General features: G+C 40.2%; 1 protein-coding gene across 2 annotated transcripts in view; it reads left to right on the forward strand.

Annotated features, from left to right (window-relative positions):
• Positions 1 to 724: 724 nt before the first annotated feature.
• The window catches only part of MFSD1 (major facilitator superfamily domain containing 1), a 30,854-nt gene continuing 11,481 nt past the window's right edge, over positions 725 to 20,097 (forward strand). For both annotated transcript variants that reach the window (XM_086674601.1, XM_025913156.2), the window contains exons 1-9: positions 725 to 1,012; positions 3,048 to 3,100; positions 4,683 to 4,795; positions 6,957 to 6,999; positions 7,306 to 7,373; positions 8,908 to 9,016; positions 14,623 to 14,725; positions 18,113 to 18,211; positions 18,666 to 18,777. In XM_086674601.1, the coding sequence (XP_086530727.1) occupies positions 841 to 1,012; positions 3,048 to 3,100; positions 4,683 to 4,795; positions 6,957 to 6,999; positions 7,306 to 7,373; positions 8,908 to 9,016; positions 14,623 to 14,725; positions 18,113 to 18,211; positions 18,666 to 18,777 (872 nt within the window). In that variant the 5' untranslated portion in view covers positions 725 to 840. The remainder of the gene's footprint in view (positions 1,013 to 3,047; positions 3,101 to 4,682; positions 4,796 to 6,956; positions 7,000 to 7,305; positions 7,374 to 8,907; positions 9,017 to 14,622; positions 14,726 to 18,112; positions 18,212 to 18,665; positions 18,778 to 20,097) is intronic.

Raw genomic sequence — 20,097 nt, forward strand, 5'->3', positions numbered from 1 at the left:
GCCCATCCCTTACCTCCCAGTAACCCATTCCCTGGAACCGGCAGCACTACTGGCTCATTTTTACCAATACTAGTTTAGACACCACCTTCAAGTAGCTTCAGCATTTTCCCACTCCCCCTATGGCCACTTTCTCCAAAACTAGTTAAACTGTGCACCTGTTCTCCTTTCCCAAATGCCCTTCCTGGGCATTTCAACAAAATTCAGGGCTTATTTCAGCCACTGTTCTCATCACATTCATCCATTCCTCTAGTTTTTTAAAGTACCAGTATTTGGCACTATCTCCAACTAAACCGTAAACACCTTGAGGTCCAAGAGCTTGTCTCATTACATTTTGTATTCCCAGTACCTGGCATGTCACGGCACATCATTAGGCGCTCAATCAAGTATGTGAGTATTAAGAGCAGCCAAAGTGGCTGCGGAAAGCAATGCTGCGAGAAGGGCGGCTCCTCTTTTCGTGTCTCCAGCCCACATCCGATCACGCAGGAGGAGCCTGGCATCGAACTGGATGCAAGTCCCGCACTATCTCCCGGTGGAGCTGCGCAGAGTCTGCAACAACAGCAGGGCAGGAAACAAAAAGAGCGCTGCCTGTGGTAGAAGGCCGGAGCTGAGCACCTCACACAGCTCCCCCGGGGAAAAGGAGCGGCGAAAACCCCACCTCTTCGTTTCCTACCAGGCCAGTTCTGCCCACCATGTGATCAGGGCGGCTCACGTGAGCGTAGCTCCACGTGACCTGCCGCGGTGTCACGTGAGCTGTCGCAGTGAGCACATTCTTCACTGGGCTTTTGGCCGCGGAGCTTTATCTCGGAGTTACCACTCTAGCGTCGATATTTCCCCGGTTCCATGGGAGAGGACGATGAGGAAGCGCGGGCGCTGCTGGAAGGCAGCCCCAGTGAGGCTGGCAGAGGTGCTTCGGCCGTCCCCGCTGTCCCCCGGGCGCTGCCGGCCCTTTGCGACCCCAGTCGCCTGGCGCACCGGCTTTTGGTGCTGTTGCTGATGTGCTTCCTAGGCTTCGGTGAGCCACTGGCTGGGTAGGGTGGGGCTGATAATCAACAAATTTCCGATTTTCACTCGGAGCCCGGAGATCCGCCCTGAGCTGACAGCCGCCACACGGCCTCAGCGCAGCTTCTGGCTTCCTTTCGCGCCCCTCCCTCCCCCCGTTCGCAACCGAATTCAGGCCTGTGGATGTTGCCAGCTCTTCGGCATCTAGCTGGTGGGAGTCAGGGGACTGAGCTGGGCGAGTTTTGACCCACTCTTTTGCTTTGCAAGAAGTCCCAGAGGCTAGCAGCTCGCCTCCTGCGGCCATAGATGTGAAGGAATCCCTATGTCGCCCAAGCTTCTGTCGTTATACTTTTTGTTAAGAAGGGATTCAAAAAGATTTACCCACCCGTAAGCACCCACCACCCGCCTTTTAAATAAATAATACGTTAGCAGTCTATTGTTTGTTTCTCACAGTCTTTGGGTAACGTAGGAGTGTGTCTGGGTGATAGCTTCAGTGAGTAGATGTGTGGTTACTCTTCCGCTCTGCCACTAGTGAATGTACTGGAGTAGATTTGTGTGTGTGGTAGTCTTGGCGGTATTTGGTTTCAGTTACGAAATCTGAAGACTCTGAAAGCAGTTTCTTAAGATAATTTTTAAAACATCTTGTATTCCAGCAACTGATGTATTCCGTAGCATTCTGATGTCAGCTTGATACGGAAGTAATAATGTGTTTTGCGGAGGGATTGGCTAAAACTGGTGTCATTGACAGGTTTAGAACATTATTATGGTGGATAGCTTAATGCTGCTGCTGGAATAGTAAACAGGCATGAAGGATGGTTTGGCCTTAGTTTCCTTGTAACGCTGTTCACCCCTCTCCCCACACTTTGTGGAAAGATGGTGCCCATCAAAGCTTTAAAGCATGACACTGGTATCCTTTATCGCAGTTAAAGCAGGAATCACAACTTGCTGGGTTTAGAAACCAAAAAGAAGAACAATACAAAACACTTAGAATTGCCCCACTCAAGTAGACAGATTATTTTTGGTAAATTATGGTTAACTGCCTGGTTTCAGAAGCCAGATTCATATCTTTATACTGATAATTTGCTTTCTTTTGAACTGGTAGCTTCTAATATGTACTTCTAGAAAGTGAAGAAGTGAACTCAGTATTATCTTGTATCCCATTAAAAATCTGTTAGTTATATTACTTTATTTTTATTTTTTAAGTTTATTTATTTTGAAAGAGTAAGTGGGGTAGAGGTAGGGAGAGAAAGATGGGAGAGAGAGAATCCCAAGCAGGCTCCACACCACCAGCACAGAGCTGGGTGCGGTGCTTAAACTCAAGAACCGTGAGATCATGACCTGAGCTGAAATCAAGAGTCAGATGCTTAACCGACTGAGCCACCCAGATGCCCCTAGGTATATTACTTTAAATCTGAGTGCATGTATATCAAACCTCTCTACACTTCTTTCATATCCATACAGACATTATCATCATGTTTTAATTTAATGTTTTAGAACTCTGTTTCTTCTTCAATCCTGGTGCTGTATTCACTAAATTATTTGATCTTGGGTATTCTGTTTGCAGAGTTAGATTCTTACTTCAAACAAACAGAGTAGTTAAACTCCATTCCTGTGCTCTCATGGTAAGTGGTGAACTCAGGTAGCATTATTAGGAAACTGCTGAGGATGTTTGTTAGATACTGTGTGTGTGTTTTGGTAGCTTTAAATATGGAAAATATAGCTGCTTCATGAAAATGCTAAAAAAAATAGACATGGAGCATGATAATAGTAAAATGGAAGAACAATTAGTTGTTGATTAACTTCTTAATCTAAGGTCCCAATATTTGCTATATATGCACATAAGTAATTTGTAAATGTTTTGGCATGTTTTCTCTGCATTGTTTGGCTACAACTTAAAAAATATTAGTGGAAAGGAAGTGGTCCACCGTGTTAATCCTTAAGCCCCTCATATAAACATTGAAAATCACCATTTGAGTAGTATTTGCAGCTTGAAACTTCTGTATGGGCAGTATTATCACCTATGAAACATTTGTTGTTTTTTATTCTAGGCAGCTATTTTTGCTATGATAATCCTGCTGCTCTTCAGACTCAAGTCAAACGGGTAAGTTGACTTTTCACCTCGTTTCTTTCCTTGGCTTTGGAATGAGTATAGTTGTTGAGGCATGGTCAGGTCTCAGATTGCCTAGTCTGAAACATTGTCCATTGAGTCCATGTTAACATCTGTAGTCAAATCCATATGTAGCAAGGAGTGTTCTTGAGTTGGAATGAGTGGCCACAAAGACTTCATTTATAGCACTTGTCGCTTGATATTGTTTTACACTTTAAATAAATAATTAAGTGCTATTTCCATAGAAATGCCAAAAAGTATTAGCAGATTTTTGTTTGCATTTCACTTTCCAGTTGCATAATCATCTGAATGGCAAATGATTTGGTAGCAATAACTTTTTACTTTCTTAAATATGTCTTTGTTATTGTTCTTTCATTTAAAAATTTTTTTCTTTAACATTTATTTTTGAGAAAGAGAGAGACAGAGTGGGGGGAGGCAGAGAGAGAGAGGGAGATACAGAATCTGAAGCAGGCTCCAGGCTCTGAGCTGTCAGCACAGAGCCTGACATGGGGCTGGAACTCATGAGCTGTGAGATCATGATCTGAGCTGAAGTTGGATGCTTAGCCAACTGAGCCACCCAGGTGCCCCTGTTCTTTCATGTATTTTTAAAAAAATTTATTTATTTTGAGAGAGAAAGAGAGCAGGGGAGGGGCAGAGAGAGAAGGAGAGAGAATCCCAAGTAGGCTCCATCCTGTCATCACAGAGGCCGATGTGGGTCTGGAACTCACAAACCGTGAGATCATGACCCCAGCTGAAACGAAGTCGGACACTTAACTGACCAAGCCACCCAGGCGCCTGGTTCTTTCATTTTTTAAATGTGGATGCTGATTGCAGAGGATTCTGCATGTCAGTATTTTTAGTCTGGTTTTTTAAAAACACATTTGATATTTCCCTTTTCTTGTGTATTTAATTTTTAAAAATTTACTTATTTATTTTGAGAGAGGGAGAGCAGGGGAGGGGCAGAGAGAAGGGGAGAGAGAGAATCCCAAGCAGGCTCCACGTTGTCAGCACAGAGCCTGATATGGGGCTTAAATTCACAAACTGTGAGATAATGACCTCTGCTGAAACCAAGAATCAGGCATTTAACCGACTGAGCCACCCAGGAGCCCCTATTTTCTTGTGTATTTAGATTTCTGTCTTTGGACAGCAAGAAATAGATTTGCCCCTCACATTCTAGAACGAAAGGGAAAGAAGGTAGAAGTTAGTTGGAAGGGGTATGGATAGGTTAAGATAATTTTTTTCCATGTGTTGGTGGGGGGCACCAATGCAGATAGTATCATGGGAATAAGAGTGTAGAAGATACAGGCAAATGCAGAGGGAGGTGGTCCCAGTAATGGATCTAATTGACCCTGGACACCATGAAGCCTCTGAAAAGGCATGTGGACCCAGGAAGTTCCCAGGGAGCCCACGTGTGACCATTTTTTCTGAGGCAGGGGCCGTAGCAGACATGAGCTTCTCAAAGCAGTTAGTGACTACGAATGATTAAGAAACGCCTGCCCTACACAAAAATAATGTTTTGATTTGTTGCTAAACTTAACTGTTTGGAAAAAAATAGTTTTATTTTCTTTTCATATAGGATATGCAGGTGAATACCACAAGATTCATGCTGCTGTATGCCTGGTATTCTTGGCCCAATGTAGTTTTGTGTTTTTTTGGTGGCTTTTTGATAGACCGAGTATTTGGAATACGGTAAGCTTGAAAAACATCTCACCTGTGGGTAAAATATTATTAGGAAAACACAGAACTAGTTAAAATATTTCTAGGAAGAAATGAATAAAATTCTGTACCGACTGTGATTTTATGATTTTTTTTTTTTTTTATGTCCCTGGAATTGACTTTTGAAATTTGGTTGGTATTTCAGTTAAGGTTGGGACTAGTAATGCTACTAATGGAATATGGTAACTCAGTTATCTAAAAGTGTAAATTATGTCCTCACTTGGGACCAGGCAAACCAAGGTCTGAATCCCATTGCTGCCACTTGCTCAACCTCTTATTGTGAGCTGTCCTGGCTTCCTGAGCTTTAGGTTCTTCATTGGTAAAGTATGGGTAATAATTCCTGCTTTACAGGGTGGTTATGAGGATTGAAAGAGATACATGTATGGCATTTGGCTCATACGTAGTATTTGCCTCATACGTAGTATTTGCCTCTCCGAGTCCCAGTGATATTTTCTCTTTCTGCCTTTGGGCATTGAAATTTTTGTGGCCACTTCTGTGGCTGAGGAAGGAATAACATAATAAGCTTTGTCACTTTTCATCCTTAGGATTATGTATGTATTGTTAGTGGAGACTTTAAGGGGGATGTAGTCTGGGAATATTTTCAGGAGGCAGAGTGGAAAATGATGAAGGATCTTCCAATCATATCTGATGGGAAAGGATTGAAGAGACTAAAAGTGTTTAGACTTGGGGACTTAAAAATTTTGAAAGATTAAGTATAAAGGAGAAATTAAATTTATTTTGCTTGGTAAAGGGATGGAATTAGCATGAAACTTCAGGGGGACAGATTCTACTTATTATGATGAAGACTTTGCTTGGTCAAGGTTGATGAGGGACCATGAATTGCATTGGGACCATAGCAAGTTTTCCAGTGCTAGAGAACATTCAGTAGATTGAGAGGACTTGAGTTTCAGAAGTATGATTTCCTCATAGGATCTTTAGGGACTGTTATAATACTGGTGTTTTATTACTCTGGGGAAACATTAATCAGATATTCAAAGTGTAGAATGTGTAAGTAGGCTGATTTGTAATTGTATTAACTTAGCTGATATTTGTCCTTTTAAAAATAGTTATACTAAGTGGAATAAATCAGACAGAGAAGGACAAATACCATATGATTTCTCTCGTGGAATCTAGAAAAAAACCTGACAAATAAATAAACAAAAAAAAAAAGCAAAATCTTACCTAAACAGAAAATAAACTGATAGTTGCCAGAGGGGAGGGGGATGGAGGGTTGGCCACAATGGTTAAAGGGAGTGGGAGATAAAGGCTTCTAATTATGGAAGGAATAAGTTACAGGAATAAAAGGCACACCATAGGGTATATAGGCAATGGTATTGTAATAGCGATGTATGGTGACAGATGGTAGCTATATTTGTGGTGAACATAGCATATGTATAAACTTGTGAAATCACTGTGTTGTATACCTGAAAGTCATATAACACTGGGTCAAACTATACTAAAAGAACAAAACAAAACAAAACACAAACAGGAAACAAGTTAAAAATAGTTTTAGTTATCAGGAATTGTAACCACTTAAAATTACTTAATCTTGGAATAAATTCTAAACTGTTGATAGTAATTTTGTAAAGAATGTCCATTTTTTTTTAAATTTTTTTTTTCAACGTTTATTTATTTTTGGAACAGAGAGAGACAGAGCATGAACGGGGGAGGGGCAGAGAGAGAGGGAGACACAGAATCGGAAACAGGCTCCAGGCTCTGAGCCATCAGCCCAGAGCCCGATGCGGGGCTCGAACTCACGGACCGCGAGATCGTGACCTGGCTGAAGTCGGACGCTTAACCGACTGTGCCACCCAGGCGCCCCAAGAATGTCCATTTTTAAGTGGGAACCCTGGGAACTTCTTAAAGATTATGTAACAAGTTTTGTTTGTTTAAGAGATGAAAATGGTTTAAACTAACATATGCCATTGCTAAAACTTCTGGAATCTCCTTAGAAGTCAAGACTTCTGTAGATTAGTATTTAGCTGGGAAAGCTGCTGACTTAAGAGGCAGACCAGCACTTTGTTTTTCTTTCCTTGGAGGAAATGTATGGGGGTAAAGAAAACTGAAGTGAATTATTACTGAAGGACTTGGTGACATACTCTTAATTCATTCTCTTTCTCTCTGTCTCTAACAGATGGGGCACCATTATTTTTAGCTGCTTTGTTTGCATTGGACAGGTAAGAAAATCCAAAACATTCATTGTTATTTATTTAACAGTGACTTCTTGTCTAATTCTACCAGCAAAAATGTGTTTATTGAATGCCTGGCTTAATTAAGCAGGGTGCAGAAATGCTCATGTGGCATAATACATGGTCAATTTTAAGCCTTGAGCTAGAGGAACATTAATATCTAAATTTCACGTATTTACTGAGAAGGGATGTTAAACCCATTATAGAAGTTGTTATTCATTGTAAGTTACTTATTTCTCTTGAATACTTGAAATTCACTTTTTCATTGATTCTACGTTATATTCTACGTTATAGGTAGTTTTTGCTCTGGGTGGAATATTTAATGCTTTTTGGCTGATGGAATTTGGAAGGTTTGTGTTTGGGTAAGTTATATGTAATTTCATTCATTCTAATATATTATAGTTTTAGTGTTCACCTATCAATTTATTGAAGATTGAAAAAATCTATTATTGTCTCTTCTGGAGAATTACCTCAAATCCTCGAAATCTAACTACATATACACAAGACTGTTTATTGTGTTACTCTTCCTTTAAACTAAGCAACAATTTTGAGTGGTCATTGTTAACTCTGGGGCTTGAATATTAAATAGTTCTCTAGAAATGATATTTTTGCTGAGTGTTTTGTTTTTTGTTGTATTGAAGACTGATTTAAACCTCATTTAGAAAAGTATAGACCATCAATTTGTAGGTTGGTGATTTTGCTGTTTCTTAGTGGGTAATGTGCAGGTCCTTTTGAAACCTGTTAAAGAGGCTTGAATGGGCAAAATACCAATAGATTGATTATTCTTCATGAGTTTCAGTGTCTGTTCAGTAACTCCATTCTGAGTCCAGCCTTGGGCTTCCTGCCCTGAGGATGCAAATGACATAACTTATTTAAGCTTTTAGAAGTACTGGAGACATGTAGACTGATGTGGCAATTCCATATGTAGACAAAGTGCTCTAAGTGAGAGAGAAGGAAACAAAATGTATATAAAAAAAGAAAGGGATTCAGAGATGGAAATGTGGTCAGAAATGGCCTCAGACATGAAGTATGTTTTGGCATCAGTATAGGATTTGGATTAGTAGAAGAGAGAGGGAAAATTTTGGATTAGGACAGAGCGAGAAGGGTTCAGTATTAGGATATGGAGGAGAATCTCCTAACTGAAAGCCTAGAGGAGGCGTGGTCAATATGTAGAACTTACAGAAGGGAAAGTTAAAACCCAGGAAATAGGAAAATGTCGAATATGGAAGCGATTTGCCTGAAAAATGAATTTTTGTGTTTCCACAAAGTATGAACCACTCTTCCCACTTAGACATTTTATATAGCATAGGTGGATATTTTATTACAGGTCATGGTTGTTATTGCAGCACACCACATTCCCCCAAATTTACCAGTGTCATACAGCAATTACAATGTGCTTGTGAACGTTGTGGATCAGGAGTTTGGGCAGGATACAGCATAGATGGCTTGTCTGTGCACCTGATGTCTGGAGCCTCAGCTAGAAACTTTCATGTAAAGTTGGGGGCTGGAACCATCTGAAATCTTGTTGACTTATATGTCTAGTTCTGGCATTGGTATGACCTGAAGACTAGCACTGCTGGATGGAGTGCCTAAGTGTGGCCTCTCTGTGTGGCTTGGCTTTCTTATAGCATGGCGTACTGAGGGTAGTTGGACTTCACACCAGGTGGTTCAGGGCCTCCAAGTGTGAATGAGTGAAAAGGCAGATGTCACCTTTGAGAACACAGCACCATTTCCACCATATTACGTTGCTTGAAGCCGTCTCAAGCTCACCTAGATTCAGGAGTGGGAACGTAGATCCCATCTTTTATTAGCAGGGTTATCAAAAATTTAAACTTGGATTGTTCATTGTGGTATTTCCGTAAAAGCTGTGACTTTTCTTCCTTTCCTCATTTTTAGGATTGGTGGGGAGTCCTTAGCAGTTGCCCAAAATACATATGCTGTGAGTTGGTTTAAAGGCAAAGAATTAAACTTGGTGTTTGGACTCCAACTTAGCATGGCTAGAATTGTAAGTATGACAAACTAATGAAGCCAAATGCGAAGCAAGGGATTTAATCTTGTAGTTATCTCATAAAAATTTTTTTTTTTTTTTTTTAGGGGCACTTGGGTGGCTCAATCGATTAAGCATCCGACTTCAGCCCGTGTCATGATCTCACAGTTCATGAGTTTGAGCCCTACGTTGGGCTCTGTACTGACAGCTCAGAGCTTGGAGCCTACTTTGGATTCTGTGTCTCCCTCTCTGTCTGCTCACCCCCCACTCACACTCTGTCTGTCTCTCTCAAAAATAAACATTAAAAAAAAACACTTAAAAATTTTTTTAATGTTTATTTATTTTTAATGTTTATTTATTTTTGACAGAGAGAGAGAGACATAGCATGAGTGGGGGAGGGGCATAGAGAGAGGGAGACACAGAATCCGAAGCAGGCTCCAGGCTCCGAGCTGTCAGCACAGAGCCCGACGGGGGCTCGAACTCACGGACCTCGAGATCATGACCTGAGCCGAAGTTGGACTGAGCCACCCAGGCTCCCCAATGTTTATTTATTTTTGAGAGAGAGATAGAGTGCAAGTAGCGGAGGGGCAGAGAGAGACAGAGACGCAGAATCCGAAGTAGGCTCCAGGCTCTGAGCTGTCAGCACAGAGCCTGCCGGGGGGGCTCAAACTCACAAACTGCGAGATCATGACCTGAGCTGAAGTCGATGCTTAATCAGCTGAGCCACCCAGGTGCCCCTGTAGTTATCTCTTAAAAATAACAGGATGAAGTATGTTTTTGCTTGATAAATTAGGTATTGATTTTTTCTGTATTTCTCTAGACTACAATATAGCATTTACCTTCCTTTAATTAAGGCATTTCTAACCTTATTTCACTTAGAAAACAGTGTAAAAAGACTAATTTTGTTTTCATTAGTTCAAAGAATATGAGCATTGGGTGGGATCTTACAGGTTTTGTTATCTAATTTCTTTGCCTACCTTTGGCATCCCTGCTATGAAAGTCTTCACATATGGTCATCCAGACTCTCCTTGCACATTTCCAGTGATTGGAAGCTCGCTGTATGATAGGGCAGCTCATCTACTTCAGTTAACTTTATAAAGTTCAATCTCATGTAGAGATGAAATCTGCCTCCACAAGTTTTTTCTGATTGCTCCCACTTTTGGCCTCCAGTTAATGTTTATTTCCTCTACTCTGCACCAGACCTTTCTTGTAAAGACAGCTCTTAAGTTCTTGGTCAGACGTGCTCATTTCCTGTGGTTGTCTAAGCCACATGACATGGGTTTCAGCTCCCTGACCATGGTGCTCCCGCCTGCCTGGGCTTACTGCAGGTGGTCATACTTTTCCCAGCATTTGAAACCTGGAAATGTTCGTGGTGTTTCAGGTTTGGTTTGATGGGAAACGTTACACTTTTATTAGTGCAACCTATAAGGTGTTTGGCAGTCCCAAACCCTGTTAGGTTTTTTTTCCCTCATAAACTCCTATGAATGGAGGTTTTTAAAAAAATCCTTGCCATTGAAAATCAAGGTTCAAAAGACCAAGGTTCCAAAAATGGCATGAAAATGCTTGTAATATATTCTTAGGAAAGAAGAAATCGAGTATACAAAAAGTTTTTAATGTACTGCTTCATTATATGAAGTATATGACACGTATGTATAATCTGTAGAACATTTTTGTGATTTTGTGCATGCAGTTCTAATTTTTCACCACTATCAACAGTGCTGTTGTTGTGTGACTTTGCGTAAAACTTGCCTGCATCTCTGATTGTTTCCTGAGACTAGGTTGCTAGGAATGCAATTGAGTCTAGAGGATTTGTTAGGGTTTGTTAGGACATATTCTCATATTATCCTTCCAGCGATATTTACATCCTCATTTATGGGATATGGAAGGATCCTTTTTATTACAGCTTTGATAGTACAGACTATTATTACATTAAAAAAAGTCATTTTAGGGGCGTCTGGGTGGCTCAGTTGATTGAGTGTCTGACCTTGGCTCAGGTCATGATCTCAGGATTTGTGAGTTCCAGCCTCTCACCGGGCTTGCTGCTCTCAGCGCAGAGCCTGCTTCGGATCTTCTATTCCCCTCTCCCTCTGTCCCTCCCCTGCTCCCACTCTCAGAAATAAATAAAACATTAAAAAAATTTTTTAAAGTCATTTTATCAAATTGATTAGAAACACCTAAATATTATTTAATTTGTAATTTTACTTAGTGTGGTTTCCCATATTTAGACAATATCCACAAGGATATTCTGAGTACTTCATTATGTATCTTGTGCACGTCAAGACATGTCTGTGGCAGTTTGTGGGTCTTGTTGTCTAATAACTTGTCAAGGATGTGAGATGCAATCTTTGTGATACTGGTGTGATTACTAGTGATCTTCAGGTTCTTTTCTGTGCAGTCCACTCAGCTGCAGTCTTTTCCCAGCTGCATTCTGAGGAGCCCCCAGTTTCTAGATAGGAATCTCAGGGGCTTCTAGGATGCAGGGTGGGGGTTATTGGAGTAATGGGAGGACCTGAGGAAGAGGTGGAGCAAGCCAGACCTCAAGCAGCCACCTCTTCTTCAGCCAGAATGGCTCAGCTTTGACCTGATTTCTGCGCTTAGGGTCCTTGTGAGATGCATGAGACCAAAGGATTCCATTACAGAGCTGTTGGGGTAGATGGAGTTTTGGTGTTTTTGCACTTCCCTTGTCCTTGTGCATATTCAGAATGGTCAGAGAGGTTCTGGCTTTACTTCTCCTTTTCTGTAGCCTGAGCTGAGTTTGTCTGGTTTTGGACACTTGATCTGTTACCATTACACCTTCAGGCCGTGGACTTTTCATTTTTATTATTTATCTCTTACTGGGGGTTGGGAGTTCAGCACCCTTTTGATGTTCATTTGTAATGTGTTACTTTTAAACTCATTATTTCAACAAATATTTATTGAGTACTTGCTAAGCCATGTCGTGTTAAGCATTTTAGAATTAAAGGATTATTAAGGTGACATCCCTATCTTTGAGAAGCTTTTATTTTCTACTATAATTCTAGGAAAGTTTCCAGTTTTATACCTATGCCCCATTTATACGTTGTTGCTCATTTGAGTAATGCCATAAGCTAGCATTCTGTAAGAAGTAGCCATGTGTAGGGCACCTGGGTGAGCATCCTGTCTTGATCTTGGGTCTCTCGGTTCGTGAGTTTGAGCCCTATGTGGGGCTCTTTGCTGACAGAACGGACCCTACTTGGGGTTTTCTCTCTCCCTCTCTGCCCCTCCCCCGCTTGTGCCTTGCCCCCCCCTTCTCAAGATAAATAAACTTTAAAAAAAATTAAAAAGAAATGAGTAGCCATATGAAATTTGCTATTGTATTTGCTGTGAGAATATTGTTGAGGACATATTCATTTCTCTGTCTTCAGTGTCTGACCTATTAACAGCATTTAAAACAGTTAACATTCCCCTTACCTTGATTTCTTCTCTTGGGTTCCAGGACACTGCATAGTTTCCCTCTTGCCTTACTGTCTACTCCTGCATGTTTTGCTGGTTCCATCTCAGTCTTCTCAACTTGTAAATGTGGGAGTGCCCCAGGGCTTGGTTATTGGACATCTTTTCTTTTCTTTTGACCCCTCCTTGGTGATCTTATCTAGTTTTGAACTTTTTTTTTTTTAATACAAACAATAGCATTTATTTACCATTTTATTTATTTATTATTATTTTTAATATAATCTGTCAAATTGGCTAACATACAGTGTGTACAGTGTGCTCTTGGTTTTGGGGGTAGATTCCTGTAATTCATCACTTACAGACAATACTCAGTGCTCATCCCAACAAGTGCCCTCCTCAGTACCCATCACCCATTTTCCCCTCTCTCCCACCCCTCCATCAACCCTCAGTTTATTCTCTGTATTTAAGAGTCTCTAATGGGGGCGCCTGGGTGGCGCAGTCGGTTAAGCGTCCGACTTCAGCCAGGTCACGATCTCGCGGTCCGTGAGTTCGAGCCCCGCGTCAGGCTCTGGGCTGATGGCTCGGAGCCTGGAGCCTGTTTCCGATTCTGTGTCTCCCTCTCTCTCTGCCCCTCCCCCGTTCATGCTCTGTCTCTCTCTGTCCCAAAAATAAAATAAAAAAACGTTGAAAAAAAAAATTAAAAAAAAAAGAGTCTCTAATGGTTGGCCTAGTTTGAACTTTTAAATAGCATGTCTTTGCTCCTGAATTTATATCACTTGTCCAGGTCTTTCCCCTGAATTCCACACCCCTATATGCAACTTCCTACTTGACATTTCCATTTAGATATCTAGTAGGCATGCCAGACCTGACCTGGCCAAACCCAGCTGTTGCTTTTCTACCAGTTATTCCCCAAACCAGCTTATGCTGTAGTTTTCTCATCCTCAGTTATGAGCAACTCTTTTCTTCCAGTTGCTCAGTCAAAACCTTAGATATTATATTAAATTACTCCTTGCCCTTCAACACACATTTTCCAATAGCAAACCCGAATAGCTTTACCATCAAAATTCATCTATTTTCTGACCACTTCTTATGATACCCACTGCTAGACATCCTAGTCCCAAGACCCTTCATCTCCATTCTGGATTATTGCACTAGCCGTCTAATGCCTGTCCTTACTTCTGCCTTCATCACCCCTTGTAGTCTCTTTTGAATACAACAGCCAGGGCAAGTCTGTTAAAATGTATGGAATCCTGCCACTTGTCTACTCAAAACCGCAGTGGCTTCCCATCTCACACAGAATAAAAGCCAAAAGTCCATATTATAACCTATAGCCTGTCTCCCCACCATTTCCTCTCCAGGGATCTCATCTCATTTTCTTTCTTGTCCACTTACACTGTTCCAGTCTCTGCCCTTCCTACTGTTGCCATGTGCACTTACTGGCTATTCCTTCTGCCTGAATATGCTGTCCCTCCCAGTTCACCTGATAACTAGCTTCCTTCAAGTTTTTACTCAAAGAAAAAAAAAAAAAAACAAAAAAAAAAAACTCAAGTTTTACTCAGTGAGATTTCTGTTCTCCTTCCCTGCTGTATTTTTTCCTTATTTTTAGAAGTACTTTTCACAATTTAATATACTTCATATTTTCCTCTTCTACCCCACTGAAGTCTAAGCTTTATGAGAGCTGGAGATTTTTCTGTTTTATTCTTTATTATATTTGCAATATCTAGAGTAGTGACTGGTTCAATCAGGGCCCAGTGATTGCTGAATGAAGAAGTGAATGAAGATGATATTTTCTATATTTTTATATTTCTGTAACCTTTACTGTCTTCTTATGGACAGGATGATTTTTTTTTTTAGATGTCAATATCAGTAAAAGCTGTGCTTTTTCTGAGCTAAAGTTTATTTTATTCATAGGTACCGTATGAATTTTGTCACTCGTTGTGTTTCATTTTTGCTTTGGCTGCTAGGAAATTCTAGCATTGTGTTGTTTTCCATACTAGCATTTTCTATAAACTGGCATTTTTTTGTGTGCAGTAATCTTATCTGTGGCTTTATCTTAGTTTGTTAGTTTTTTCCTAGTAGTGTTTAAAAAAAAAAAAATCTATCTCTTATTTAATCTGAATCCTGTTTTATCTGTTTCTCCTAGCCACCTCACATCCTTTTGGAACAAGGCAGAGTATATACAAGTGAAAATTACGTATTTTTTCCTTTTCTTTCAGGGAAGTACAGTAAACATGAACCTCATGGGATGGCTGTATTCTAAGGTTGAAGCTTCGTTGGGTTCTGCTGGTCACACAACCCTTGGGGTCACACTTCTGATTGGTGAGTGGATCCTGATGTCCCACGTTTTGTCTCTTCTGAAAGCATGTCATGGGAAGTATTGTGGCAGAGAGGGAAGAACACTGGAGTCAGGGATAGGCCACTTTGGTTATAGTTTTACCTGAACAGTTCCCTGGTTCTTGGACCTAATTAGAAATAGTGAATCCTTCACCCTTTCCATTTACTTAAAATGGAGGATCTTGTCCCACCTTGTCTACTTTAGTGTTGTCATGCTGAGCAAATAAGAGAGTGTGTCTGAAAACTCTGAAAACAGAGACTTTATGCTTGTAAGGTGTTACTAGTCTGTAGCAGAGAGATAATTACTTCCTTTTGATCAAATTCAATTGTATACCCATAGAGCTAAGATTTTATAGAAGTCAGAGGTAATATCATATGGTGGGAAGTCCACTAAGTTGGGAGTCAGGAGTCTGGGTTCTAGTCCTGCCTCTAACTAGTTCTGTCATCTTGGACAAGGAAGTTAAATTTTGTGTCTCAGCTTTCTTTTCTGTAAAATTGCAAGTGTTTGACCAAAGCTGTGTAGGTCCCTTCTGGCCCTAAGTTCCGTTAGCTAAGGCTTGGGTTATGCTGGTTGCTTGGTGGGTCACTGGGAAACATATGAGGCCTTCTGGAGTTACCACCTGTGCTTTTTCTCTGAGCAGCAGATTTTTGTAACTGAGCCCAGTGATGGGTGAGAGGTCCACTTTCAGAGCCCTACAGAGACTTGTGGGATGGTGAGGTGAACATTCTGTGCCATCTTTTATTCCTTATAATTCCTTGATAATAGCTTGGTAGAAAGAGGGCATTGGAGAGGAAATCTTGGACATGCAGCTTATACCTAGGGATTCCTCTTTTCCTCCCTGCATTCCCAAATCCCATGCTTTATTTAAAACTTCTTTTTTTGATGGGGGGTGGGAGGGAGGGAAGGGTGGGTGATGGGTGTTGAAGAGGGCATTTTTTGGTATGAGCATTGGGCGTTGTATGGAAACCAATTTGACAATAAATTTCATATATTAAAAAAAAATAAATAAAAATAAAAAGAATAAAACTTCTTTTTTACTCTCAGATGCTCTTTGGGATTCCTTCTAGTCCTTTCCACAATGGAGAATATGAGAATTTAAAAAAAATTTTAAGCCAGAAAAGATCAGTGCCATCAAGTCAAAACCTCTGATTTTACAAATAGAAGTTGAAGCTCTGAGAGATTAAGTTCTGTGTTGAAGATCATTCAGCTTGTTAGTGGCAGAAGTAGAACCCATGTCTACTGACTCTCATTTTAGCAATTTTCAGCTAGACCACATTATGAAATTAAAGATTCATTTATTTTACCGATCTTTTTAAAAATCTTGAGAAGTATAAACTTTATTCACTCTTTATCCTGATTTGCTTAAATAATATAAGATTAGCATTAGCTAGTGATGCTGAGTATGCAAAGGAAAGAGAGCCTGGGTGAACTGTGCTGTGGGGAGGGTGGGTCCTTTGGGCTGCCAGAGGGTAGGTAGGATCAAGGGTTACAGACTTGGGAAGGAATCTAGAGGAAGATGAGATGATCACAGAATCAGACTTTGCTTTTATAATTTTTTCCCTCTGGCATCTGTCAATAATCAGTGCTTAGACTGAGTTAAGGAATTAGTACTGATTTGCTAGTTGGTCATCCACTTTGTTAAGTCTGTATTCTGCTTTATAACCCTAGACTAGTATGTTCTAGGCTTTTCCTTCTAGTCTCTAACCTTCTATTGGGAAATAATATTAGTAAGAGTGACTGTTGTTTGTTGAGTTCTTACCACATGCTATTCCTTTTCTTTTGTCCTGATTTAGTACCTGTAGGATTTTCTTATATGTGTCTAGATGCTATCCCTTTTAGTTGCTAAGTTTTCTGCTGTTAGGTAAGGTGCTGCCTCTTGGGAACCTTCAGTCTGATTCTCTTTTATTTTTTTTATTTATTTTTTTTATTTATATATGAAATTTATTGTCAAATTGGTTTCCATACAACACCCAGTGCTCATCCCAAAAGGTGCCCTCCTCAATACCCATCACCCACCCTCTCCTCCCTCCCACCCCCCATCAACCCTTAGTTTGTTCTCAGTTCTCAGCAGTCTCTTATGCTTTGGCTCTCTCCCACTCTAACCTCTTTTTTTTTTTTTTTTTTTCTTCCCCTCCCCCATGGGTTCCTGTTAAGTTTCTCAGGATCCACATAAGAGTGAAACCATATGGTATCTGTCTTTCTCTGTATGGCTTATTTCACTTAGCATCACACTCTCCAGTTCCATCCACGTTGCTACAAAAGGCCATATTTCATTTTTTCTCATTGCCACGTAGTATTCCATTGTGTATATAAACCACAATTTCTTTATCCATTCATCAGTTGATGGACATTTAGGCTCTTTCCATAATTTGGCTATTGTTGAGAGTGCTGCTATGAACATTGGGGTACAAGTGCCCCTATGCATCAGTACTCCTGTGTCCCTTGGATAAATTCCTAGCAGTGCTATTGCTGGGTCATAGGGTAGATCTGTTTTTAATTTTCTGAGGAACTTCCACACTGTTTTCCAGAGCGGCTGCACCAATTTGCATTCCCACCAACAGTGCAAGAGGGTTCCCGTTTCTCCACATCCTCGCCAGCATCTATAGTCTCCTGATTTGTTCATTTTGGCCACTCTGACTGGCGTGAGGTGATACCTGAGTGTGGTTTTGATTTGTATTTCCCTGATAAGGAGCGACGCTGAACATCTTTTCATGTGCCTGTTGGCCATCCGGATGTCTTCTTTAGAGAAGTGTCTGTTCATGTTTTCTGCCCATTTCTTCGCTGGGTTATTTGCTTTTCGGGTGTGGAGTTTGGTGAGCTCTTTACAGATCTTGGATACTAGCCCTTTGTCCGATATGTCATTTGCAAATATCTTTTCCCATTCCGTTGGTTGCCTTTTAGTTTTGTTGGTTGTTTCCTTTGCTGTGCAGAAGCTTTTTATCTTCATAAGGTCCCAGTAATTCACTTTTGCTTTTAATTCCCTTGCCTTTGAGGATGTGTCGAGTAAGAGATTGCTACGGCTGAGGTCAGAGAGGTCTTTTCCTGCTTTCTCCTCTAAGGTTTTGATGGTTTCCTGTCTCACATTCAGGTCCTTTATCCATTTTGAGTTTATTTTTGTGAATGGTGTGAGAAAGTGGTCTAGTTTCAACCTTCTGCATGTTGCTGTCCAGTTCTCCCAGCACCATTTGTTAAAGAGACTGTCTTTTTTCCATTGGATGTTCTTTCCTGCTTTGTCAAAGATGAGTTGGCCATACGTTTGTGGGTCTAGTTCTGGGGTTTCTATTCTATTCCGTTGGTATATGTGTCTGTTTTTTGTGCCAAGTCTGATTCTCTTTTAAAAACGTCTTTCTTTTACATTTTTTCTATTATAGGAGGTATAACATGTGTTCTTTCACTAATCTGTGCCTTGGTTCTCGCTTACTTGGATCAGAGAGCAGAACGAATCCTTCATAAAGAACAAGGAAAAACAGGTAGGTCTAAACGCAAGAAAAGTGGGGCTTTGGGAATTGCAGACCTTTGAGGATAATTTACAATGAGATAAGTTCCTAATGTAGTGTTATATCCCAGTGAGGCTTAATACATGTTTTTTGTTTTTTTTTTAATCTTTTATTTCCCAACCTATTTCTACTTGTCTAAATTTTGGGGTACATTTTTTTTCCCCTTAAGCATTGACAGCATTTACATTCCTGTATTTAAATGCAAAATGATGAGTGTTCTTGAAGAGGAGCAGGAAAGTAGACACTAATCTTAGATTTTGCTTTTTCTAATGTCTTTTTAAGTTTTCCCAGAAACTATGTTCCAGTAATTTACTGAGAAAAGTATTTTGTAAACTGAATGGTAAAGGTTTATCACATGATAAAAGAAAAATAATCTTGACCTAGATATGCAAAATTATGCTGATAGTTTCTTCCTTTTCTTTTTAAGGTGAAGTTATTAAGTTAACTGATGTGAAGGACTTCTCCTTACCCCTGTGGCTGATATTTATCATCTGTGTCTGCTATTACGTGGCAGTCTTCCCTTTCATTGGACTTGGGAAGTGAGTATTCCCTAGGATTCCATTTTTGTTGGCTAAATTATAATGAGAATTTAATCACATAAATGTAATATTTTTAGCTATGAATCTTGCTTTTACAGTTACAGTTTATATTTACACAGGAATTGTTTTACATCCTGGCATACAACTGATTTTGTTTGCTTTAAGATTTAGTATTTGGCTTAATGGTTTTAATTATTTTTTTTGATGAAATACCTAATAATAGTTTTTGATTCATAATACAGCTTTATTTTAATGCTTTATATTGGACTAGAATTCTTTTTTATTTCCTCTTTATTCCTTTGTTTGGAAGCTTTTTCTTGAAAATGGAAACAGTACTTTGGCTCATTGTGCCTGGGCACATTTCCATTTGCTAGGATTATAATTATACCAGGGTTCAAAATCATTCTTTTTTGCTCTGTCACCTGCCTCTCCCTTTCCATTGGCAGCTGCTTAAACAGAGCAGTGTATGAGTGTATATGTACTGAGTGTCTTTGTAATCAGAACCTTTAAATTGAGACTGTCTGTGACTTTGACACAAAGTCACATACATTATTTTGCAAAGAACCTATCCGGTCCTACTTTAAGGGAAAGAAGCACTCTTAATATCATGTAGTAATACAGTTGATTTTCTGAAAACTTATGTGTACTGTTTGCTGTATTTTTAAAATGAAAAAAATTGGGGGCGCCTGGGTGGCTCAGTTCGGTTAAGCGTCCGACTCCTGCTCAGGTCATGATCTCCCAGTCTGTGGGTTTGAGCCCTGCATTGGGCTCTGTGCTGACAGCTCAGAGCCTGGAGCCTGCTTCGGATTATGTGTCTCCCTCTCTCCTGCCTCTCCCCAGCTCATGCTCTGTCTCTCTCTCTCTCAAAAATAAAATAAACATTAAAAACATTTTTTCAAATAAAAGTAATGAAAACAAAATGGAGCGCCTGTGTAGCTCAGTCAGTTAAGTATCTGACTTCGGCTCAGATCATGATCTCTCAGTTCGGGAGTTCTCTACTGTGAGCACAGAACCTGCTTCGGATCCTCTGTCTCCCCCTCTTTCTCTGCCCCTCCTCCACTGGTTCTCTCTCTCAAAATAAATAAATACACTTAAAAAAAAGAAGTAAATAAAATAAAACGAAAAAAATTGACATCAATATATTTTATTTAGTTAGTGAAGTATTTATATAAATACTAAAGCTTTAGCTCCAGTTGCTTGAAGATGAATGTTAAATAAGATGGGAAAGTAGTATCAAGAAGGAAAAGTTGGGGCACCTGGGTGGCTCGGTCGATTAAGCGTCCGACTTTGGCTCAGGTCATGATCTCACGGTCCGTGAGT

The sequence above is a fragment of the Puma concolor genome, chromosome C2, assembly GCF_028749965.1.
Source record: "Puma concolor isolate L17-30 chromosome C2, mPumCon1.1.hap2, whole genome shotgun sequence".
NCBI lineage: Eukaryota > Metazoa > Chordata > Mammalia > Carnivora > Felidae > Puma > Puma concolor.